Source organism: Arvicanthis niloticus, assembly GCF_011762505.2.
Source record: "Arvicanthis niloticus isolate mArvNil1 chromosome Y unlocalized genomic scaffold, mArvNil1.pat.X SUPER_Y_unloc_4, whole genome shotgun sequence".
Taxonomy (NCBI): Eukaryota; Metazoa; Chordata; class Mammalia; order Rodentia; family Muridae; genus Arvicanthis; species Arvicanthis niloticus.
Window position 1 is genome coordinate 2,573,925 of NW_023045021.1, and position 22,812 is coordinate 2,596,736.

Here is a 22,812-nt window from a genome sequence, read left to right on the forward strand (position 1 = left end):
GATTGTACTTCCATTTAATGGAGTAAGAGTAATAGAGTTTACTTCATCAGCCACTTGTCAGATAGAATAACGTTTTCTTTAAAGAAAATTAAATGTTTATGAACATACACAATTTAACTAGATTTTGGCCATTTACACTGACAAAATTTGTGTAATAAAACTTGTAATAAAATTTGTGTGTATTTCTTTACTAATGATGGCTTCATCTTACATCTTTTATTTGCCAGTGTACAAACTTTAGCTGTCACTTGGGCTTATTTATAGTCTTCCTTTATGTACCCAGTGCTTATTAACTCAACTGTTCCAAGTTAAACTTAGTACGACATTAATTTTAGTACAACATTTAGTTAGTCCCTCAAATCAAAATTGCCATTGAAAAAAATCTTCATGCTGTTTTTAACCACTTTTAAAAATAATATATAGCAAATTTTCCCCTGGATTGTGGTTAAAAATCACTGCTCCCATCTAGTCAATTGTATGAATTATTTAATCATTAAAATTGTTCTTTTTTTTTTTTTAAAAAAAAAAAACTATATACCTTCTTTTCTTACTTGAAATACATAGCTGAATGTGTTCTGTCTATCCAAAATTATATTTATTTTATATTATTTTGCTAACATTTTGGTTGTTTTTGTATAGTGTGTCTGTGTTAATATGTTCAGGTGTGTTTGTTGCACTTGCAATGTGTATATGCTTGTAGAGGTCAGAGACTGAAACTGAGTGTCCTCTATTTCCCTCCTAATTGTATTTTGAAATATTGGACTCTGGACCGCATGTAACTAGAGCTTAACAATCAGCTAGCACTGATGTCATGGAAGAACCCATTTGTCTTTACATGCTTCCCTCCTCTATTCTGGAATTATAGATGCTACATTTTTTTTATGGGAGAATTTTTGCATTGGTGCTGTAGATCTAAACACACATCTAAGTCCACATTTTTACTTGGCAAACCACCTTACAGACTGAGTCATTTTCCTAGCGTTCCTTTAATTTAGTTAGATCCCTTTGCCCTGCCATTTGCTTCTTGAAAAATAAACATCAGGGTGATTTAATAATACAAGTGTTTGGGATATATACATGTAAAAATTTCATTGGGGAGCTTTTCATTTGTTAGTAATGGTACCAACATACTTTTGGTGTTTTCTGTCATTCACCAGTCATTCACATTGCTTGGAGTTTGGCTCTTTTATTGTCCCTGTCTTTCACAGGTAATAATTGTAAGACTATAAAAGTATAAAGCACTGTAATCTGATAATGATAGACTTTCTTTTTTTTTTTCTTCTTAAGAAGTAACTTAAAAAATAATGTTTTGATTGCTCTCAGTTAATTTCAAAAAGTAAAATAAAATTCATTACCAAACTTCTGAACAGGTAATTTTCATGTAGATTTAAACTATTGTAATGTTGGAAAAACACTGTGAAGCTACTTAAATATGGGTTTGTATGTTCAGCGCTTAAAGTGACAACATTGAAGACAATAGGCTCACTTTCAGTGGAGTCCGTTAATGCAATGTGTTAGCAAATCACTTAACAATAATTAAGGTATATTATATATCAGAATTCTTATATAAAACTAGATCTATGTAATGTCATGTATTCATAAGAGCTTGTCATCTTTCCCCCTTTAGGATAAGTCATTTTGGCAAATCAGTTATGCACTGATTAGATTTTATTTGTAACTGTGTATTCCTTTTTAGGTGTTACTCTTGTATTGGGAAGGTTCAGGATGCCTTTGTATCTTATAGGCAATCCATTGATAAATCAGAAGCAAGTGCAGATACATGGTGTTCAATAGGGTAAGCCTATCTTTTTTTCTCTCTTCTGCAACTTAACAAACATATACACAGCACACATTTTTAATTGGTGCATGGGATTCATGCAGTAATATAAAACCAACAGTTATTTTTTACAATTGTTACAAAGATTATTTTAACTATTTTATGTGTATGTGTGTGTGTTTTGCCTGCGTGTATATTTGTACACTATATGGTTGTTTGATACTCAGAGAAGGCAGAAGAAGATGTTAGATATCCTGGAATTAGAGTTACAGGATAGATAGTTTTGAGCTACTATTCAGGTGCTGGGACTCAAAGCTGGGTTCTGTGCATCAACAACCAGTGTTTTTAGCTAGAGAAAGACTTACTGATGTATTGATTTATTAAATTTATTGATTTATTCATTTAGTGAGTGTGTTGTGTGCACCTGCCTGTCTGAGTGTATGTATTTATACAATATAATTTCACGTACCTGTGAAGGCTAGAAGATGGTGTTGAATTCCTCAGAACTGGAATTATAAACAGTTCTGTCTGAGCTGACACTTGTGTACTGGGAACCAAATCCTGGTCCTCTGTAAGAGTAGCAAGTTCTTTTAACCATGGAGCCATCTCTGCAGTACCTAATTCGTCTATTTAAAACAACAAAGCAAACAAACAAACAAACAAACTGAAAAACTCATTATTTTTCTTTCCAGTGTGCTCTATCAACAGCAAAATCAACCTATGGATGCTTTGCAAGCTTATATATGTGCTGTACAGTTGGATCATGGACATGCAGCAGCTTGGATGGACTTAGGTATTCTTTATGAATCTTGCAACCAACCCCAGGATGCCATTAAATGCTACTTAAATGCAACTCGGAGCAAAAGCTGTAATAACACCTCTGCACTTACATCAAGAATTAAGTTTTTACAGGTAATTTCTTAAGAGTATTTTAAAGGACAAATTTCTAATATAATAAGTTACAATAGAATGATAACTGAAAAATCTTAAGATGATTTTTTAATTTTAGTTATATTTGTCTTATGTGGGTGTTCATAATGGGTGCCATGGGACTAATTTGGAAGACAAAGTACTTTGTGGAAGTCAGTTCACTTTTTTCATCATGCTGATCTTGGGGATTAAATTTAGGTTCTCCAGTTTCCAACTGAAACATCACAACAGCTCTCGTATTTGTCTTTGGATATTAACTTGTTTTCATGCTATCTTAGTATCCTTGAAGTGTTACTTTTAATCCTAATAAGATAGGTACAATTTAAAACATTTTTTTCATTTGATATGCTATTGGGATGCATATCAATTTTTACACGCTGTACATTTTATTAGGCACTTTTTAATGTTATTGTCATTCTAAAGTTGTCATAATTTCAGGAAAAAAGTACATGAAGCCTGATTTTCATGTTTGGTTGAAAATACATGGGAAGTATATGGCAACTAGAAAAGTGTGAGGGTAGCTCTGTTCTGATTCTCCTAAATATATATTAGTTACTCTCTTTATATTTAAATATTTATCCAGCTCCCCCAATTTACAGTTATATTTCTGTAAGAGTTAATTACCTATAACATTGAGGAAGATTTCGTGGACTTTATCTTACTTAAATAGGCTTTGTGTTAAATTTGCTTTTTACATAATTTTTTTTAGGCTCAGTTGTGTAACCTTCCACAAAGTAGTCTACAGAATAAAACTAAATTACTTCCTAGTATTGAGGAGGCATGGAGCCTACCAATACCCGCAGAGCTTACCTCCAGGCAGGGTGCCATGAACACAGCACAGCAGGTGAGAAGTTATCTTCTGTAGGTGCCCAGCTTTTAAGGTTTTTTTTTTTTTTTTTTTTTTCAATCTATAGTAATCAAAAACTTATTATACTAAATAGTGGATTAGATTCTTTAAAATGTAAAAATCTTTAAATTAAAATATTTAATTGTAAAGTAGTTTTAGATCAAAATGGGACTCCCTTTGAGGTGGGAAGGTATGTGGTATACCAGTTTTAAATCTTTGTGTAACTTCATGATTTGGAAACAATTTCTACTGTGAAGAAGTTTGTTATTAAAACTTTGTTGTTGTTTTTTTCAAAGAAGCTATACATTTGTCCAGTGATAAGAATGAATAAATAGAATCATATTCTTACAAAACTCATTATCCAAATATTGAACCTGTATTAGACTCTAGTCAGATACCACAGCAATACTTGTTACACATGCTTATGATACTCAAATTTAAAAAGCTTTCCCACTTCTACTACAAGAAAAGAACTATTCCAACAAATGTGTAGCAGATAAATATAGTTACTTACTCTCTGGTCTTTGAGACTAAAGCAGTATATTTGTTTTTTATAATCTTTGTCTTGGCTTATATATAGAAGAGTAAACTATCATGTACATTGATACTTTCATTTGTTGCTTTTCTTATGACCATAAGTAGTTTTACACCTGTGATCATTGACACTAAAATAAATATAATGTTTACTATATAGTGGACAACCTTCACACTACTTTGAAACATAGATAAGACATAAACCTCTTAAAACATTTTTGAGGGGTTGGAAATGTGTGTTTTAGTATTTATTAAAAGTACATGCTTGTAAATATCTAATAGTCATTGTTGTCTCACTAGACATAGTTGTATATGGATTTAAGCAAATATTCCTAATTTTTGAAATAAAATTTTTCCAGAATGTTTCTGATAATCGGAATAGAGTCCAGACAGCATCACATCATCCAGTACAGCAGAAACTTTATACACAGTGCTTCACAACACAGAAATTACAGGTATGAAGACATTTTGTATATATGAGTGTGTGTGTGTGTGTGTGTGTGTGTGTGTGTGTGTGTGTGTCTGTTAGAGGATTAATTAAAAAATTATGTGTGTGATTTTTCCTTATGTATTATTTTGTTGTGGTAGAGCACAATGGCTTATACTAGGAAAGGTATGCGTGTGGGTGTGTATGTGTGTGGGTGTGGGTGTGTCCAAGTGCATGCACACATACTTTGGAGAAACTGACCTACAATTTCCCAGGGGTAAGAGTATATTATGGCAGGGAGTTATGGTGGCAAGGAGCAGGATACTGATAGTTCACATTGTGAATAGCAAGTGGTAGAAGCAGAGAAAGTACACTGGTAATGCCAAGATGTTTGGAAATGCCAAATCCTGTCCTGTGACCTACTTCCTACAACTGTAGAAATTAATCTTCCTATACAGTGCAATCAATTGAGGAGTAAGTGTTTAAATGTCTGAGACTCTGATGGATAATATTTCATTCAAATTACCACAGTCTGAATTATGTCTGTGTATCATGTGCATGCCTAGTTCCTGAAGAATCCACAGAGGGGTATAAGAGGCGAGGTGGGGGTGGGGCACAGCAGAATTCCTGAAACTGGAATTCAGAGTTGTGAGCCACGTTATTTGTGTTGGGAGTTGAACCTGGGTACTATGGAGGATCAGCCAGTTCTTTAAACGGAGCCATCTCTCCACCTTCTGTGCGTATTTCCTTATGTGGTATTTATAAAAATTTTGAGATAGTTTAATGAATTTTTAAATTTGACACTAATGATTTAAAATAGAAATTGGAAGTCTTCTACTACACAATAGAAAAAAAGCCAGTAAATTGCTTTTTTAAAAGATTATTTTTACTTTATGTGCAGTTCAGATTTTCCTGAATATATATCTATGTACCACCAGCATGCTTGGTTTCTGTGGAGGGTAGAAGAAGGCATTGGTTTCCCTGGAACTGGAGTTTCAGATGGTTGTGAGATGCCATATGGGTGCTTGGAATTGGATTCTGGTCCTCTAGAAAACTAGACCATGTTATTAACCTTTGAGCTACTTACCCATCTCTAAATTTCTGGTTAATAACAACACATAAGATTCAGCTGTTTTTCTTGACTGTCAAGGGAAGTTTTCTATAAAATGTTTTTTCTATTTCAGCTTTATTTTAAAAGACATACTTCTTTGTGTGTGTGTGTGTGTGTGTGTGTGTGTGTGTGTGTGTGTGTGTGTGTGTGTGTTTGTGTGTTTAAAGATGAGACAAATAAGAGTTAACCAAGTACAAACTTTTGGAATTCTTAATGGACAACCAATACCTGACACATCACTGCCTACAAATTCTGTCCAGTAACTTCATGCTGCTCTGACCAGAGCACCTACTATCTGTCAGTCTGAAGTTCACTCTGCTTGTTTTCAAAAGTCTTTGTCAGGTGGACCTTTCTTTGAAGGCTATGATCCTTTTGGCATATCCAAGTTTCTAGGAAATAGTACAGTGGCGGGAAGTAATTATTTTATAGAAAGTGGAAATAATAAGAGAATGTGCCTTACCTGTCACAAAATACATGTATTCTACCTCATAGCTGTATAAATGTGACTACAAGAGGGCCTTGGAGAAAACAACTGTTTTAACTCTGCTCAGGTAAAAGAAAGACTGGCGGTCTCTTACAACAATAGTTTATCTTTATTTGGTTGTCTTTGAGAAGATAAAATAATTCAAGGGGTGGTTTTAGAACTGTTGTTAAATAATTCATAATGAGATTAAAAAAATCTGCAGGCTTTGTTATCTATCATGAACACAAAGTACTGATCTATCAAAGTACTCATCTATACTTTATGAACTCAGTGAAGCCATTTTATTTTTCACTTTCTTTACCAAATTCAATAACTTATAAAAGATCTTCAGTTTTTCATTGTAAAAAGAGAATCTGTATTTCGTGTTTTTTTTTTTTTTTTTTTTTTTTTTTTCCAGTTGTAGGCTGATATATGTCTTTGGAGCTTGATTACAAAATGTTTGGTAGAGGAAGTGCTTATTAACTTTAGTATAATTTTATTTCCTGTATGACATCAGCACTGTGCTAGGTTTATTATAAAGTTTTTGAACTTTAAGGGAATTTGCAAAGAGAGAAAAGGCCTTTTGTGGCGCAGGCCCGGCGGCCTCCCGTGGTCCTCGAGGACCCCAGCGTCATTCGGTCTGCAGAGAGATAGCTGCATAAGCCGCTCAGCCTCCTCCTTGTGCCGCCGGAGGAGATGAGATGGCCTCGTTGGCTGCCATCCTGTTTCCCCAAGGAGGAGCTGAACAGCTGTGAGCCAGAGGCAATCAGCTAGGCGCCAAGGTCAGGCCATGCTGCCCCTACTGGGGCGTGTGAGCCAACAACTCACTGCCCTCCACTCCGCTCCTGCCTGAGGAGGAAGTGGTACCACCAGTCCCTGGATGTCATCATGCACCTGCAGAGCAGGCGACCGGCTCCAAGGACTCAAAGCCTCTGGGCGAGGCTGCCACAGAAGGCTGCATGGCGCTGGAGACCCTGCGACGCGTGGGCAATGGCGTGCAGCTCAACACGAGCCTACACCTTCCAGGACATGCTTCGGAAACTGGACATTAAAAACGAAGACGATGTTAAATCTTTTTTTCGAGTAATGGTCCATGTTTTCAAAGATGGCGTAACAAACTGGGGCTGGATCGTGACTTACTCCTTTCGGTGCTTTTGTGACCAAACACTTAAAGAGCATAAACCAAGAAAGCTACACCTAACCGTTAGCAGAAAGTATCACAGATGTTCTTGTAAGGACCAAACGGGACTGGCTTGTCAAACAAAGGGCCTGGGATGGGTTTGTGGAATTTTTCCACCTACAGGAGCTAGAAGGCAGCGTCAGAAATGCACTGCTGCCTTGTACCTGTGTTGCTGGAGTAGAGACTGGCCTGGCATAGCTAGTAAGATAGCCTTGTGAGTGCAATACATGACTCTTAAAATTCCAGCCACCAAATTACATGCTTCTGTGAAAACAAATGTATCTGTGAATGTGGACTTGAAGCTGCCCAGGATTTTAACTGACCAGTTCTACTGTAGCAACATAGTACAAAGAAGGTGGCTACAGGATCGTGGCTAAGGAGAATAAATACATGGGGAAAGTGCTCCCTCTGAAAGAATTACTGTATGAATGACACTCTCAGCAAACTTTGGGTGGCCATGGAGGAGGATTCCTAGAATTAATGAAAGAGGTGGATGGAAAGGTTCGATTTTCTTGTCTGGAGATGGAAGAATGGTCCGTCATCAGACTACTCTTAAGAGTTCAATAAACATGCAGACTCCATTACTCTGCTCATAGGGTTGAGAGAGAAGCGTTAACAATGTTGGTGATTTGTGTAAAATGGATGTTTAACCTACAAGTAAAACTATGATTAGAAGATGCAGTGTCGGCGCGCTGAGCTAGTGGCCCCCGCAGGCCCCCGCAGGCCCGCGCCCTGCCCGCCCCCACCCCCCTATCGACACAGCCGCCTGGACCCGCCTTCCCAGGGCGCGGTGTGCTGCGCAGGCCGCGCGCTCTCCCGCGCCACGCGGCGCTAGGCGGCCCCGGCGAGGCAGGCGAGGCCAGGGAGCGCGCGGCTTCCCGCAGCGGGCGGCGGCACGGCGGTCCGGACAGGTGCCCAGACGGCCCCGCCGCCGCCCGGCTCCCGGCCCGCAGCTCGCCCTGCCGCGGCCATGGCCAGTCTGACAGGCGGGCCCGGCGTGCTGAGCGCCAGCGAGCGCGAATTGCAGTACTGCGAACTGTGCGGGAAGATGGAGAACCTGCTGCGCTGCGGCCGCAGCTCCTCCTACTGCTGCAAGGAGCGCCAGCGCCAGGACTGGAGCGACCCCGGCCGGGTAGAGTCCGGCTCCTAGGATCCTCCACCAAACAGGTCTCCAGGACCCGAGCGCGCCAGCCTGTGCCCAGCGGGCGGCGGCCCCGGGGAGGCGCTGAGTCCCGGCGGAGGACTCCGGCCCACCGGGCAGACCAAGCCGCTTCCCGAGCTGAAGCTGGCGCTGGAGTACATGGTGCTGTGCATGAACTAGCACGGCATCTGCGTGGTGGACGTCTTCCTGGGCAGGCAGACGGGGCAGCAGATCGGCGACGAGGTGCGTCGCCCTGCAGGACACCGGCAAGTTCACGGACGGGCAGCTGGTCAGTCAGAAGAGTGACTCTTCCAAGGACATCGGGGCGGGGGCGCGGGGGCGGGGGGGGGGGGAGGATCAGATCACCTGGATCCAGGTCAAAGAGCCCGGCTGCGAGACCATCGGCCTGCTCATGAGCAGCATGGACGACCTGATCCGCCACTGCAGCGGAAAGCTGGGCAACTACAGGATAAACGGCCGAACGAAGGTAAGTGGCTGGGGCTTGCTCCCGAAGAAGAGTCTATGAGGACACCCCCCTCCTCCCGCAGGGGCTGGCGCTCTGCTTTAGCGTGGCTCCTTTTGTCCCAGTAGTACTCTTAGCCACAGGGCTGAGCCTGCCGGAGCCCTGGTCACTCGTGGGGGTCGTTGGGGGTACCAGGTACATCGAGTCTGGGTGATGCATCTTGCCTGTGTGCCTGAGCTAGTTAAAAGCTCCGCGGTTTTCAGCGCGCACCCGGCTCTGATTGAGAGCCAGACACTGTGTTTAGCTGGGACTCTGTCAGCTGCCCCCAGAAAGGTCCTTTTAAAAGCCTGTGGTCGGAAGACTCCCTGTGTTCAGGAAAAGCTTGGCTGCCTGCTCCCCTCCCCCTTGTAGCTTTATCTTGCTGGCTGTCCCTACTGTTTTGAAACCCACTACCAAACCGGGGAAGAGGTGTTTCCGTTCCCAGGGCTCATAGTAGGTAGGTTACACTCAGAGCACTGGTTTCCTCTATTCGCTTTGTTAATGTGATTCTCCCGTTGAAAAAGGGCTGCGTCTGTGGCTTCTTGGTTTGGTTGTTTATTTATTTTTAAAACAAAACCGACAGGGAATTGGAGGTCGGAGTGCTCCTTTTAACTTCAGGTTTGGTGAGATCTTGTTTTCTTCTTCTTTCTCTTACTGTGGCAGTTCCTTCCAGTCTGCTGCTCCCTCCCTCCTGCGGCAGACAGTGACTCTCCACTTTCGTTCCCTGTTCCCGGATCTGAATCTGTTCTTTGTATTCTCAGCCTCCCAGGGCACCCTGATCCACCCTCCTGTCTACAGTCAGTCCGAGTTTTGGGAGGTTTTGGAAAACCCTGATACACCAACTTGTACACACAAGCTCTTCCCGGTAATCATTGGTCGTGTGGGTTTTGAACTATGCTGACAGTCGGACTGAGCTTGTTTAGGAGGGGAAATACAACGAATTCAATGAGAAGCCTAATTTTCTGCAAACTCAGTACTGGATGGGGGCACCTGTCTGGGGGATGGGAGGTCTGGGGGATCAACCAGCCTAGAGTCAGGGAGGATGGGCTGGCTCCTGCTCCGAATTTGAGCTCACACTTTCATTCATTCAGGGTCTGTGGGGGGCAATTTTAAGGACTTCCTTTCATCAGGCCGCTCATCTTAAAAATTACATCTATCACTTACTTTGAGTGTGTGCTTGCATGCCTGCGTGTGCATCCGCAGGGAAGTCAGAGGACAGCTTTCCAGAATCGATTCCCCTACCGAGTGGGTCCTGGGGATGGAACTTAAGTCACAAGTACCTTTACCTCCTGAGTCACCACACCTGCCCCTCATTGAACTTTTTGACTAAGAAAAAAAATTAGGTCATCATATTTGAACATGTAATTTAATTTCTTATTAAAAAGAAAAAAAATTGTTGCTTTTGGGCACTAAGACATCTATCACACACTCCTCCCAAATACTGAGCAAGCAGGCTGCTTCAGGCTTCCGACTAGACTCCATACAGCCAATGTCATTGTGATTACACTGTTGGACAATGAGGGGCTTCCCTGACTTACACTTGGGGTAGTAAAAGTCAGGTCATAGGAGGCCAGGGCCCACCATTTAGGTACCTGGGTCAGGTTCAAGTTGGACTTGAAGCCTCCGTTTGCCTACATCTTTAAGGATACTTTGTCTGTCTGTCTGTCTGTCTGTCTGTCTGTCTGTCTGTCTGTCTGTCTGTCTATCTATCTATCTATTTAAGACAGGTCTCACAATGTAGCTCTGGAACTCATTGTGTAGACCAGGCTAGCTTTGAATTCACAGCCCTGCCTCTGCCTCCCAGGTGCTGGGATTAAAAATGTGGGCACTCTCTAGTTTTGAAAGACATTTCTGTTGATGGTGAGGGGTAAGTCATTGACACTCTGGGTCTGGCTATGTAAACTGTTTTTGACTATGCCGTTTCCTATACTCAAAAGCAGCTGTGTGTTTAGTCTCTAAGCTATACTCTTTTGAGCCTATCTCTAAGGGGTTATCCAAATGATGCTGTTGTGTTTGGTTGCCTTCGGGAGAGTTATCTTTTGTCTTTGTCCTGTGAGAGCTGCTATGCTTCCTACCAGTGTGTATCTCACTTTAGTCATTGGTGCAGTAGTGGTTGTCAGCGCCTGAGCCCCCACCTCAGAGCCAGAAGAGGCCTAGGGGGATCTATTCTCTCACTAGAAGGAGCACTTTGTATTACTTTAAAAAATTTTTTATGTGCAGAAGAAAAAAAAAAGAAGATGCAGTGTTGTACAAGAATGAAAAGAAGGGAGGCACTCTCTGAGCAGTCACGGGTGTGCTTCTTGACAAAGTTCAAGTGCTCAGGACTTTTAGACCTATTTACTTTGGCTTGGTTTGGAGGACTCTTAAGTTTATTAGCCTAGTGATGGCCAAAAACTAATTGACTTAAGGTTCACAATTAGTTACAAAACTGAATAGCCTCAATTTTTAAGAAAACTCATGAAATGTATTTGTCTGTAAAAATTGTATATATGTTTGTACAGAAAGTCTATTTCTTTGAACATAAGAAGGAACTCTTGGATTTAGTTTTTTTCCATACCCTTTTGAAATTTGCAGCTTCTGTAGTTACAGATTTATTTCTTACAGCGTTTTGAAACTTTATCATCCTTTCTAGTGTATATACAGAACCAGTTGTGTGTGGACTGTTTGTAGTAGAAAACTCAGGTTTATAACTATGCAGGGTTGATTATTCAATCTGTTTTTGCATTTAAGGATCACAGGTAGATGTAGGACATTTGATTGCCTATTGACTTACTAAATTGTAAGGTGGTTTGGGAAGGCAGGCTAGAATCTTAACCATGTTGCTATTCACAGGGTTTACTTGTTTAACTCAAGTTTAAGCCTGGTGTCAATAAAACAAATATGCATTTCTTTTCTACTAAAAAAAAGAATAAGGCCTTTTGTTGTTATTAAAGGATAACTTATAAAGATGAGTGGTTAAAATGAGAAAGCTTTGTGAACTTTTTTTTGTAGACCTAGTAAGATTTTAAAGATACAGACATACAGACATACTTTTCCTCAAATGTTATTCTTAGGTTATACTTTACAGACGTTTTAGCTGTAGAGAAAAACATGTATTTTAAGATTTATTTATTTCACGTATGTGAGTACACTGTCGCTGTCTTCAGACACACCAGAAGAGGGCATCAGATCCCATTACAGACAGTTGTGAGCCACCATGTGGTTACTGGGAATTGAACTCAGGACCTCTGGAAGAGCAGCCAGTGTTCTTAACCGCAGAGTCATTTCTCCAGCCCCTCCTTTTTCAACATCTTAATTTCTCTTAACACTTTGCATTAGGTTGATACAGTCTTCAGAGTAATTAATCCAGTTTTCTAAATTTAATCTGTACTTAACACCTTCACTTGGGGCAATCGCTGATGTTTTTATTGTCTCTGGACTGTAGCTTTTCCAGATTATTACCTTTGTTTTTATGTTACACCATTTTCTTTCAAGATTGACATCTTTTATTTAGAAATCTACATGTAGTTTACCCTGCCTTTTACTTATAGTTTTAATTGTTAAATGATGGTCTCTCCAGTGGGTACATAGTTTGTTAATCTTGTCACTGGTTGATTATGTAGTTATAAGTTGACAGTTATCATGACAGTTTTCATTGATCTGGAGGCTTTAAATCAGTGGAATAAATACCTAGGTATCTTGGCTAAGCTAAACAGTACAACCGTTTAATTTTATAACTTTACCAAACTCTAGTTAAACCTGATAATGACATTTTGTATCCTACTTTCATGATGGACACACTATTTCTTGAACTGTTGACACTGTTTTGGAACCAGTAATGCTTATTAGGGATCAGTGACATTTCACTGTAATTTTTAAATATTTAATATTCATTCACATGTACATATCATGTGATCTGATTAAAATTTCCTTCTGTTCTCATTTAGAGACACACTCCCTCCAGAAAAAAATTGAGACTGTTCAGTACAAGCCTATGTGTTGATACGTACAACGAAGGTTTCCATTCCAGCCAATATGTTTTCCATGTAGACATCTGTTTCTTCTGGCTCTTTAGAGTTATTCTTTACAGTTTTCAATAATTACATTTGAAACTTTTTGGGGAAAAGATATGTGATAATAAACAGCTGAGCCCACCATAATCTCTTCTTCTTTGCATATCCACCAGGTCTGGGGCCAGGAGTGAGTTTTTTCCTGATTAGCTACTTATGCTCCCATAGATGGTCGTAATTTGGTGGTGGTGGTGGTGGTGGTGGTGGTGGTGGTGGTGGTGGTGGTGGTGGTGGTGGTGAGGGTCTCAATGGTTTCAAAACAAAAGTACATGAAGTTGTTTGTAGGGAGAAATAGTGGGGCAGAAAAGGGAAGAATTGGAAGGGATGGAATAGACCATAGACTTAATCAGACCATATGATATGTATGCTTGAATATTAAGTTCAGTGAAAAAGAAGTTGGGTATTCATACATCATCTATACCCATATTTTATTTCTTAATCTTGCCAGTCTAGCTATATTGTAAATTTCATGTTTCATAGCTGGATATTGTAGAAGAACATTATAGTATTGTAAAAGCTAATCATTACAAATATAACTTGCCTCATTACTATGAGATTGATTTCCCAGTGTCTCATGACTCAGGTGTAAGGTGTCTTTAGCAGTGTTGTCTTAAATGTCAGTTTCTGGAGAGTAACCATATGCTTGACAGTACCTGTAGTGATTTTGTTTTGTTTTGTTTTGTTTTGTTTTGTTTTGTTTTGTTTCATTTGTTTTGTTTTGTGAGGACTGATGGAATGAAGTGACCAGCAACTCAAAGAGGTAGACTATACTTGGAACTGGTCTTTTTAAGCCATGGTGCATGCGTAGGCATTGTTTTCCTATTTTAATGTTACTCTGTTTGGTTTCCACATGGGTTATTTATCCCTCTGAATACTCCCTCTTTTACTCTTCCATTTCCACTCCACTTAACCTTTCCTGTTCTGTTGTTTTGATTTTCCCTTTTCCCCTTAATAACACTTGTGTTCTGTACCCTTTTACTTGAAATTTCTTTTCATGACCCCTTGTTAGTTTCCTGCCTTTTGTGGGTATTTTTAACTAAAAGCACACATATTTAACAAGTCTAAGCTACCATCCACATATGAGGAAATTTGTTCCATTATTCTCTCCAGGTCATGGTAACTTTGTTCAAAATGATTTTTCGAGTTCTTTCCTTTTAGGTCTGAGTTTCATATTTTTCATTTTTATTTTAAAGTGAAATAATAGTCATTTGTGTATATGAACTACGTTTTTATTATTTGTTCATTTAGTGATAGTCATCTAGGCTGTTTCCAGTCCATTGTGACAACAATGTACATGGATGAGTCTTTTGAGTAGATGATAGATCATTTTGTAGATTGTTTTCTTGTTGGGGTCCACACTAGCCCCACGTTGGGGCGACCAAAATAATGTTGGGGTCCACACTAGCCCCACGTTGGGGCGGCCAAAAAACATCGAAGCCCAGGCAAAATGTTGAGGCCTGGGCTGACCCACATTTGGGCGGCCACTGTATTCCAGCCCAAGCTGCCGCTATGGTCTGCGGGTCGGGGTTCAGCAAGAGCGAGGGTGAGGGCAGACTCTACCTAATGTCTGATGTATCTGATTCGTCTCTCTATAGTCTGAATCTGATCTGTTCTGTCTCTGCCTTTTATATGTCTCACTTCTAAGCCACGCCTTTTGGTCACACCTTTAATCATGCCCTTAGGTCTTGTCTCTAACTCTGATCTCTATACTTCTAAGTCATACTCTTAAATCACACACCTTTAATCTCACACGCCTTTAATCTCAGGCATCTTTAATCTCAAGGCATCTAAACCAAGATTATCGGAGTGTTCTCAGCTGCTGTAGGCTATTGTAATTTAAATCTCATGTCAGGGTATATGGCTCAAGATGGCTGCAAAGCTGATAGCCGCTTTCTGCTAAAAGTCGGCCCCCAACATTTTCTAGCTGTTGAAACAACCTCTACCCTGATTTTTATGATAGCTACACCAGTTTGTATATTTCCACCAGTATTTCTCCTTAGCTATATATACCCCACCCAGCATTTGTTGTTTCTTAACATTTTTATCCTATGCTTTCTGATTTGGATTAAGATTAAATCTAAAAATACTAAATATGATTTCTCATTGCTAGATAAGCATGTTGAACCTTGAGAGAAAAAATACTTGGTTTTTTTTCAATAGTTTATTTATTTACATTTCAGATGGCATCATCCCCTTTCCCCATTTCCCCTCCCTAGAACCCCCATCCCATCCCCCCTCCTCCTTTTTGCTTTTATAGCATTTTAATGACATGCACATATTAAGGTCAGTTCTAGGTTGAGGGTCTAATAATACAATAGATGCAAATAGTCAAGGAACAAGCAAGACAATAAACATAAATAGTCAAAGAACAAGTAAGTGCATACCATGTGTGTTCTTTTGTGATTGGGTTACCTCACTCAGTATGATATTTTCTAGTTCCATCCATTTACCTAAGAATTTCATGAAGTCATTGTTTTTAATAGCTGAGTAATACTCCATTGTGTAAATGTACCACATGTTTTGTATCCATTCCTGTGTTAGGGGACATCTGGATTCTTTCCAGCTTCTGGCTATTATAAATAAGGCTGCTATTGTCCTTGGAGCATGTGTCCTTGCTATATGTTGGAGCATCTTTTGGGTATACGCCCAGGAGTGGTATAGCTGGGTCCACAGGTAATATACTATGTCCAATTTTCTGAGGAACCACTAGGCTGATTTCCAGAGTGGTTGTACTAGCTAACAATCCCACCAACAATGGAGGAGTGTTCCTGTTTCTCCACATCCTAGTCAGCATCTACTATCACCTGAGTTTTTGATCTTAGCCATTCTGACTGGTGTGAGGTGGAATGTCATGGTTGTTTTGATTTGCATTTCCCTAATGACTAAAGATGAACCTTTCTTTAGGTTCTTCACAGCCATTCGATATTCGTTAGTTGAAAATTCTTTTTTGGGCCCTATAACCCACTTTAATTTTTAATTTTTAATTTTTTTCCATTTTATTGCTTATTTTATTTACATTTCAGATGCCATGCCCTTTCCCCATTTCCCCTCCATAGAAAACCCCCATCCCATGCCCCCTTCTCTTTTTTGCTTTTGTACGTTTTTTGTTTTAATGTTAACCTGTTGAGGCCTGACGTGGGACGCAAAAATGTTGAGGCCTGAGCTGCCCCACTTTGGGCGGCCAAAAATGTTGCGGCCCTCTCCACTCCACGCTTGGCCGCTTGGCCTCCACTGTTTCCCCGGCCCAAGCTGCCACTCCTCTGCACTCGTCTTCGGGTCAGGGTTCAGCAAGAGAGAGAGTAAGGACAGACTGGAAGAATGGAGACCAGACCAGTCTCTCTTCCTAGTCCAAGTCCCAAGTCTTGAGTTCCTAGTCCCTAGTTCCTAGTTGTACTCCCCCTAGTTCCTAGTTGTACTCCCCCTAGTTCCTAGTTGTACTCCCCCTAGTTCCTAGTTGTACTCCCCCTAGTTCCTAGTTGTACTCCCCCTAGTTCCTTGTTGTACTCCCCCTAGTTCCTTGTTGTACTCCCCCTAGTTCCTAGTTGTACTCCCCCTAGTTCCTAGTTGTACTCCCCCTAGTTCCTAGTTGTACTCCCCCTAGTTCCTAGTTGTACTCCCCCTAGTTCCTAGCTGTACTCCCCCTAGTTCCTAGTTGTACTCCCCCTAGTTCCTAGTTGTACTTTTTCTTGTTCTCTTCCGAGTGTCTAATGTCTACTCCTACTCCTAGTGTCTGAATCTCTGTTACTCCAAATTGTTCTCTAAGTTGTACTCTCTAAAGTGTCTGGTTCTCTGATCTCTCTACCGTCTGCCTCTGCCTTTTATATGTCTCACTTCTAAGCCATGCCTTTAGGTCACACCTTTAATCATGCTCTTAGGTCTTGTCTCTAAATCTGATCTCTAAGTCGCACACCTTTAAGTCTCACACACCCAAGGGAAATTCCTGGATATCTAAACCAAGATTATCAGAGTGTGCTCAGCTGTTGTAGGCTATTGTAATCCAAGACTCATGTCAGGGTATATGGCTCAAGATGGCTGCAAAGCTGATAGCCGCTTTCTGCTAAAAGTCGGCCCCCAACATTAACCAAAGGCTTTATAAGTTTGGTAATGCTCAATATCAATCATAAGTGTAACCCAATACCCAACCTAGATATATCAACTATCTTTGACTAGCAGAGACATGTGAACATCTGCCTCCATGTCTGTCCCCCCTCTCTCTTTCTCATCACCTAGCTCCTTCTCTCCTTCTCCTCCTCCTCTCCTTATTCCTCTTCTCCTTACTCCTCCTCTTCCTCTACATACTCCTCCCACCTTAGCTGCTCCTACATATCACCCTTCCTGTTAAAATAAAGCTTTTCTCTCAAAATACTGTTAGAGCATCACTATACCAATTTATGTCAGTAAGAAGGTGCAAGATAGACCTAATACCCAGTCCATCATTTTGTTGACTAAGCAGAACCTCTGTCATCTGTCCTACCTAAAAGACTTAGTTCTGAACCTGGCTTTTTTTTTTTTTTTTCTTGGCTTTAGAATGAATGCCAGCTGAAAGCCATCCACTCAAATCTTTTCTCTCAAAGTAAATAGCAAGGATTGGCTATGAGACTATAAGTTTTCAACCCCATCAGAAATTCAGAATGACTGAGTTAACTGAAATTATGGGAAGCACAAAGCATAGCTTTTAAAACTTAGCCAATTTATAGAGACCTCTGAACACCTGGACAGTCCCTATGCTACAGAACATTGGAGCATCAAATTTTCAACCTTCTGGCCCAGGATCATCTGACAGACCTTAGTGATGCAGGATTATTAAGGGCTGATTACTCTGTCTTGGCAGATATAATCAGTCGACTTCTGCAAGTGTGTCCTTTTCTGGACAGTAATTTGTCTGTAGAAGGAAAGAGGTAATTCTTGTCTAGTGGCTGTCTCACCACAACTGGAGTAACTCCAAAGATGCTCAATTTCTTCCTAGAATCCAATACAGATAGCTGTCAGGAGCAGACAGGTCTCTAATCAAAATGAACATTAATACAGAAATGTTTGTCATAACAATTCTGTGGACTTCTGACGTTTTGAAAACCAACTATCCATGTAAGGTAATCTGGACTGTTGTCTGTTAACTCCTCTCAGCTATTTCTAAATACAATATAGAAAACACCCTAACAATAAACTCAAAGCCATGAATTTGCTATAGGTCCTTTACTCACAGGCTGACCATCTCAAATCAGTTAGAAAAGTTAAAGAAGGACTGGGTCTAAGCCTTGTATTCCTAAATGTGTTATATAGGCACAATGCCTATGAGAGCAACAATATTCATCTCACTTTTATATCAGTAAGAAGCTCGTACCAATGAAAACCTTAAATTTGAAATCAAAGTAAATTTTGTACTATTTAAGAAATTATACCTTCATCTTAATAACAATTATACATATTTCTACCAGTGGGTTATGGCTAAGCAATAAATCTTAGCTAATCCTCCCTGTTCCAACAAAACTACTACTTTTCCCTAGAAAGATAGCCCAGTATTAACCACCTCAGTCCCCAAGCCCAGGGAATAGGGGTGCTCGCTCTTCTTTAACTTCTTCAAGTTGATTATGGGTATTGAGATATTAGAAGAGGGGTGGTGGGAAGAGTAAATTGATAAGCCTCTGATGCTGTGTCTTCACTGCATCCAGCTGGAATTCCAGGACATCGGAAGTTTGAGCAGGTCTGCTCAGCTTGCTTGATGAGTAGATTCACCAAGGCTATGTATTCTGCAATGTACAATTCTCAAAACAAATTTTAGTATCAAGATATTTTTTTGTTTGATTTCTGGAATCTAGTCTTCTGGCTGCCTGCCTCTGTCATGTCTAATCCATATAATTCTGGGAGTTTCTATGAGGGTGTGCTCCCACCATCCTCCCATTTTCACCTTCCTGCTCTCAAATTCCCCAACACTAGGGAATCCAAACTTTCAGGCACCAAGGCCCTCCACTTCCACTGATGCCTAACCCCTTACCCCATCCCCCCTCCTCCAATTACTATGAGGGTGTGTTCCCACCATCCTCTCATTCCCGCCTCCCTGCTCTTGCAATTCCCCAACACTAGGGAATCCAAAGTTTCAGGTAACAAGGCCCTACACTTCCACTGATGCCTGGCAAGGCCACCATCAACTACCTATACAGGTGGAGCCATGAGTCCCTCCTTTTGTGTTCTCGGGCTGGAGATTTTATTTTATTTTTTTAATTGGGTATTATAGTTACATTTCAGTTTTTATCCCATTACCCCACTTCCCCCCACCACCCAGAAACCTCCTATCCCATCCTCCCTCCTCATGCTTCTATGAGGCTGTGCCCCCACCTACCCTCCACCCCACTCCCCCTCCCCACCCTCACACACCCCCCCACCCCATGTTCATCTAGTCCTTCATGAGACCAAGAATCTCCTCTCCCACCTATGCCCAACAAGGCCATCCTCCTACATACACAGCTGGAGCCATGTGCCTCTCCCTATGTGCTCCCAGGCTGGTGGTTTAGACCCTGGGGAGCTCTGGTTGGTTGGTATTGTTGCTTTCCTCCTGGGGTCACAAACCCTTTCTGCTACTTGAGTCTTCTCTCTAACTTCTCTATTGGGAAAATCCTTGATCAGATCAGTGGTTAGCAGTGAGCATTATCCTCTGAATATGTCAGTCTCTGGCAGATCTCTAAGGAGACAGCTATATCATATTCTTGACAGCATGCACTTCCTGACACCCACATCAGTGTCTAGCGTAGGTGACTGTACATGGGATGGATACCCAGGTGGAATGGTCTCCTGATGGCCCCTCCATCAGTTTCTGTCCTACACTTTGTTTCCATATTTGCTCCCTTGAGTATTTTTGTTACTCCTTCTAAGTAGGTCTGAGGCATCCACACTTGGTCTTCCTGCTTCATGAGCTTCATGTGGTCCATGAGTTGAGTCTTGGCTATTCCAAGCTTTTGGGCTAATCTCAGCTTATCAGTGAGTAAATACCATGTGTGTTCTTTTGGGATTGGGTTACCTCACTCAGGATGATATTTTCTAGTTCCACCCATCTACCTAAAAATTTCTCGAATTCATTATTTTTAATAGCTGAGTAATATTCCATTGTATAAATGTACCACATTTTTTGTATCCATTCCTCTGTTGAGGGACATCTTGGTTCTTTCCAGCTTCTGGCTATTATAAATAAGGCTGCTATGAACATAGTGGAGCACATGTCTTTGTTATATGTTGAAGCATTTTCTGGGTATATGTCCCGGAGTGGTATAGCTGGGTCCTCAGGTAATGCTACATCCAAGCATGTGGGGGGGGAATTCAAGGGTGGAGAGGCGGGAGTGGGGGTGGGTTGGTGGGGGCACATCCTCATAGAAGCATGAGGAGGGAGGATGGCATAGGAGGCTCCTGGGTGGTGGGGGGAAGGGAGGTTAGGGGATAAAATCTGAAATGTAAATATAATATCCAATAAAAATGGAAAAAAAGATCAGCTCATCATCACTATACTGAATGAAGTCCATATTTTATAAGTCTTTTTTCATTATATTCAGAGAAAGACATCCCGTGTATTTTTGCTTTCACCACATAATGAAGGTGCACTAAAAGTTTTTAATTTAAACTTCTTTGGTCTGGGTAATTGTGGCATAGGCCTTGATTAATTCCAGCACTCCAGAGGTTCAGCTAGGTAGATCTCTATGAATTTGAGGCCAACTTGCTCTTCAAAGTGAGCTCCACTTAATCCACTACTTCAGAGTAAGACCTTGTTCCCGTACAATTCCTAATGCTTTAGTCTGTGGCTAGAGAAAAAAAAGTAAACTTGTGTGTGCTTATTTTCTGATTATCTGTGAAAATTCTTGAAATTACTTGTCATAATGTACCTAAATGTTTAACAAATGTTCATTTATATAACAAACAATTATTTATATAATAAGGATTAAAAACAATTTAAATAGTTTACTGTTATTTTACATGGAAAATGTAACTTTATAAGCTGCCATGTGGATCTTGAGAACTGAATCTCAGTCATTTGGACAAGCAGCCATTGCTCACAGCCACTGAGGCATCACTTCAGTCTTGATTTTTGTTTTTGTTTTTGTTTTTAAATAAGATGTCATTGTTTAGCCCTGGCTATCCTCATGTAGACCAAGATAACCTTGAACTCACAGTAAGTCACTTCTATAGTCATAACAGCTTTTCCTTTGTATATCAGACTTTTACTAACTGCAGCAAAACGTACTAATGTTGTTGTTGTTTTGGGTTTTGTTTGTTTCTTTTAAAGAAGGATTACTTTATATTCTGATATATAAAAACCAATATCAGGGTTGGAGAAGTGGTTCAGTGCACTTGCATTCTTACAGAGGACATGAAACAGTTTCCAGCATTCACATGGTGGCTTACAATTATCTTTAAATCTTCTATTCCAGAAATCTTATTCTTCTGGACTCTTTTGGCAGTACAGGCATATTGTACACATGCAGGCAAAACACTCATAAAACTTAAAAATAAGGTGAAAGAAAAAACAGACAAATAGCTAGGTACTGTAAATTTAGACCAGAGAGCATGAATACAGATACACCATTTCTAAATGTAGTCATATATATATATATATATATACATGTGTGTATATATACATATATATACACATACATATATAGTTAATACATGTATTTTACTGTCCAGACAGTATACATTGTATATTAAATTTATTAAAAATTATAATTACCTTAGTTTTTCTATGTTTATGACTGTATGCATATGTATTATAACTTAAGTCTATTTAATAAATATAGTGTTTTTAATGTGAGAGTGTATACATCAGTATTGAACAATATGAAGTTCTCAAATTTTTATTCAGAAGAACCTGGGAAGAGGGCAAATGGAATCAGATTAAGTATTCAAGTTCAACTCTTTACTCTGAAAACTTTAAAATGTTGATTATAGACAGTGCTAGAGATATTTTATACATCAATTGTTTATTTTTGTCATTGCATATATGAATTTTATAATATTCAAATCAAGTTTTTTTTTCTTTTCGTAGGGTCTTGGTAAAGATCAACAACCTCCATTTCAAACTGGATCCACACAATCTCTCCAAGCAGCTAGCACTGATAATCAGAATCAGAATGGAAATCATACTCTGCCTCAAAATTCAAAGGGAGATGCTCAAAACGATTTCTTACATATTCCTACCTCTGAAGAACAAAAGATCATTAACTGTACCAAAGAGAGCAAGGATTCAAGAAGTAAATCCTTGAGTTCTAAAACGAGTAGGCAAGATAGAGACACATCTAATATCTGTGTTAATGCAAAGGAACATTCTAATCATATTCATCAGATCTCATCAATTCCTGTTTCCAGCCTTAATGAAGATTCTATGTCACCAAATTTAATAATTGTAGACAATCCTCAGATTTCTGTCTTGGTTGGAGAAGTTATTGACAATGTGGACCGTGACACTGGAACTTGTGACAAAGTAAATAATGTTCATCTAGCCATTCATAAAAAGCCTGATAATCTTACTACTTCTTTACCCTCTTCAGCCAGTTCCACAGAAACACTTTCTCTAAAGCTTACTGAGCAGACACCCATTGTTACCAGCTTCATCAGTCCTCACAGTGGAGTACACACAATTAATGGAGAAGGGCACGAGAACTCAGAGAGTTCTGTCAGTGTTAATGTTGGCCTCAGACCTAGACCTCAAATTATACCATCAATGTCTGTGTCCATATACTCCAGTTCAACAGAAGTTCTGAAAGCATGCAGGTTAGTGTGTTTAAAGTTCATCCAAAAGTGGAAATGATTGGCTACTGTCCAGATAAGAAAGCATGAAATATAACTAAAACAAAATACTATATTTTCCTTGT

General features: G+C 40.1%; 1 protein-coding gene and 2 pseudogenes across 1 annotated transcript; all 3 read left to right on the forward strand.

Annotated features, from left to right (window-relative positions):
- Positions 1-1,676: 1,676 nt before the first annotated feature.
- Positions 1,677-22,748, forward strand: LOC117701314 (histone demethylase UTY-like). The gene is made up of 5 exons (XM_034493093.2): positions 1,677-1,795; positions 2,470-2,689; positions 3,417-3,551; positions 4,448-4,543; positions 21,987-22,748. Exons 2-5 carry the CDS (start codon positions 2,498-2,500, stop codon positions 22,746-22,748), a joined length of 1,185 nt encoding a protein of 394 aa, XP_034348984.2. The 5' UTR covers positions 1,677-1,795; positions 2,470-2,497.
- LOC117701287 (induced myeloid leukemia cell differentiation protein Mcl-1 homolog pseudogene) lies at positions 4,683-7,479 on the forward strand (annotated as a pseudogene).
- Positions 8,240-9,087, forward strand: LOC143433772 (egl nine homolog 1-like; annotated as a pseudogene).
- Positions 22,749-22,812: the final 64 nt, after the last annotated feature.